The sequence below is a fragment of the Aureococcus anophagefferens genome (genome assembly GCF_000186865.1).
Source record: "Aureococcus anophagefferens unplaced genomic scaffold AURANscaffold_758, whole genome shotgun sequence".
NCBI classification, from domain to species: Eukaryota; class Pelagophyceae; order Pelagomonadales; family Pelagomonadaceae; genus Aureococcus; species Aureococcus anophagefferens.
In genome coordinates, this window is record NW_008706066.1 from 4,272 (window position 1) to 5,238 (window position 967).

The 967-nt window shown below is 68.7% G+C and overlaps 1 protein-coding gene across 1 annotated transcript; it reads left to right on the plus strand.

Moving 5' to 3' along the window:
- Positions 1 to 295: 295 nt before the first annotated feature.
- Positions 296 to 805, plus strand: AURANDRAFT_16566 (hypothetical protein; the record flags this gene model as incomplete). The annotated part of the gene is made up of 1 exon (XM_009044741.1): positions 296 to 805. A coding segment is annotated over one exon (510 nt), but the record flags the coding sequence as incomplete, so codon positions are not given.
- Between the last annotated feature and the right edge of the window lie 162 nt (positions 806 to 967).

The following is a 967-nucleotide window of genomic DNA, read 5'->3' on the forward strand; positions in this document are numbered from 1 at the left end:
CGCTCCGCTGAAAGCCTCCTGCTCGGACCCGCCGGCTTGCCCGAACGGCGCTCCGCTGAAGGCTTCCTGCTCTGAGCCACCGGCTTGCCCGAACGACGCTCCACTAAATGCCACCTGCTCGGACCCGCCAGCTTGCCCGAACGGCGCTCCGCTGAAGGCCTCCTGCTCTGAGCCACCAGCTTGCTCGAACGGCGCTCCACTAAATGCCGCCTGCTCGGACCCGCCGGCTTGCCCGAACGGCGCTCCGCTGAAGGCCTCCTGCCCGGACCTGCCAACTTGGCCAAACTCCGCTCCGCTGAAAGCCTCCTGCTCGGACCCGCCGGCTTGCCCGAACGGCGCTCCGCTGAAGGCTTCCTGCTCTGAGCCACCGGCTTGCCCGAACGACGCTCCACTAAATGCCACCTGCTCGGACCCGCCAGCTTGCCCGAACGGCGCTCCGCTGAAGGCCTCCTGCTCTGAGCCACCAGCTTGCCCGAACGGCGCTCCACTAAATGCCGCCTGCTCGGACCCGCCGGCTTGCCCGAACGGCGCTCCGCTGAAGGCCTCCTGCCCGGACCTGCCAACTTGGCCAAACTCCGCTCCGCTGAAAGCCTCCTGCTCGGACCCGCCGGCTTGCCCGAACGGCGCTCCGCTGAAGGCTTCCTGCTCTGAGCCACCGGCTTGCCCGAACGACGCTCCACTAAATGCCACCTGCTCGGACCCGCCAGCTTGCCCGAACGGCGCTCCGCTGAAGGCCTCCTGCTCTGAGCCACCAGCTTGCTCGAACGGCGCTCCACTAAATGCCGCCTGCTCGGACCCGCCGGCTTGCCCGAACGGCGCTCCGCTGAAGGCCTCCTGCCCGGACCTGCCAACTTGGCCAAACTCCGCTCCGCTGAAAGCCTCCTGCTCGGACCCGCCGGCTTGCCCGAACGGCGCTCCGCTGAAGGCTTCCTGCTCTGAGCCACCGGCTTGCCCGAGGGGATCCTCA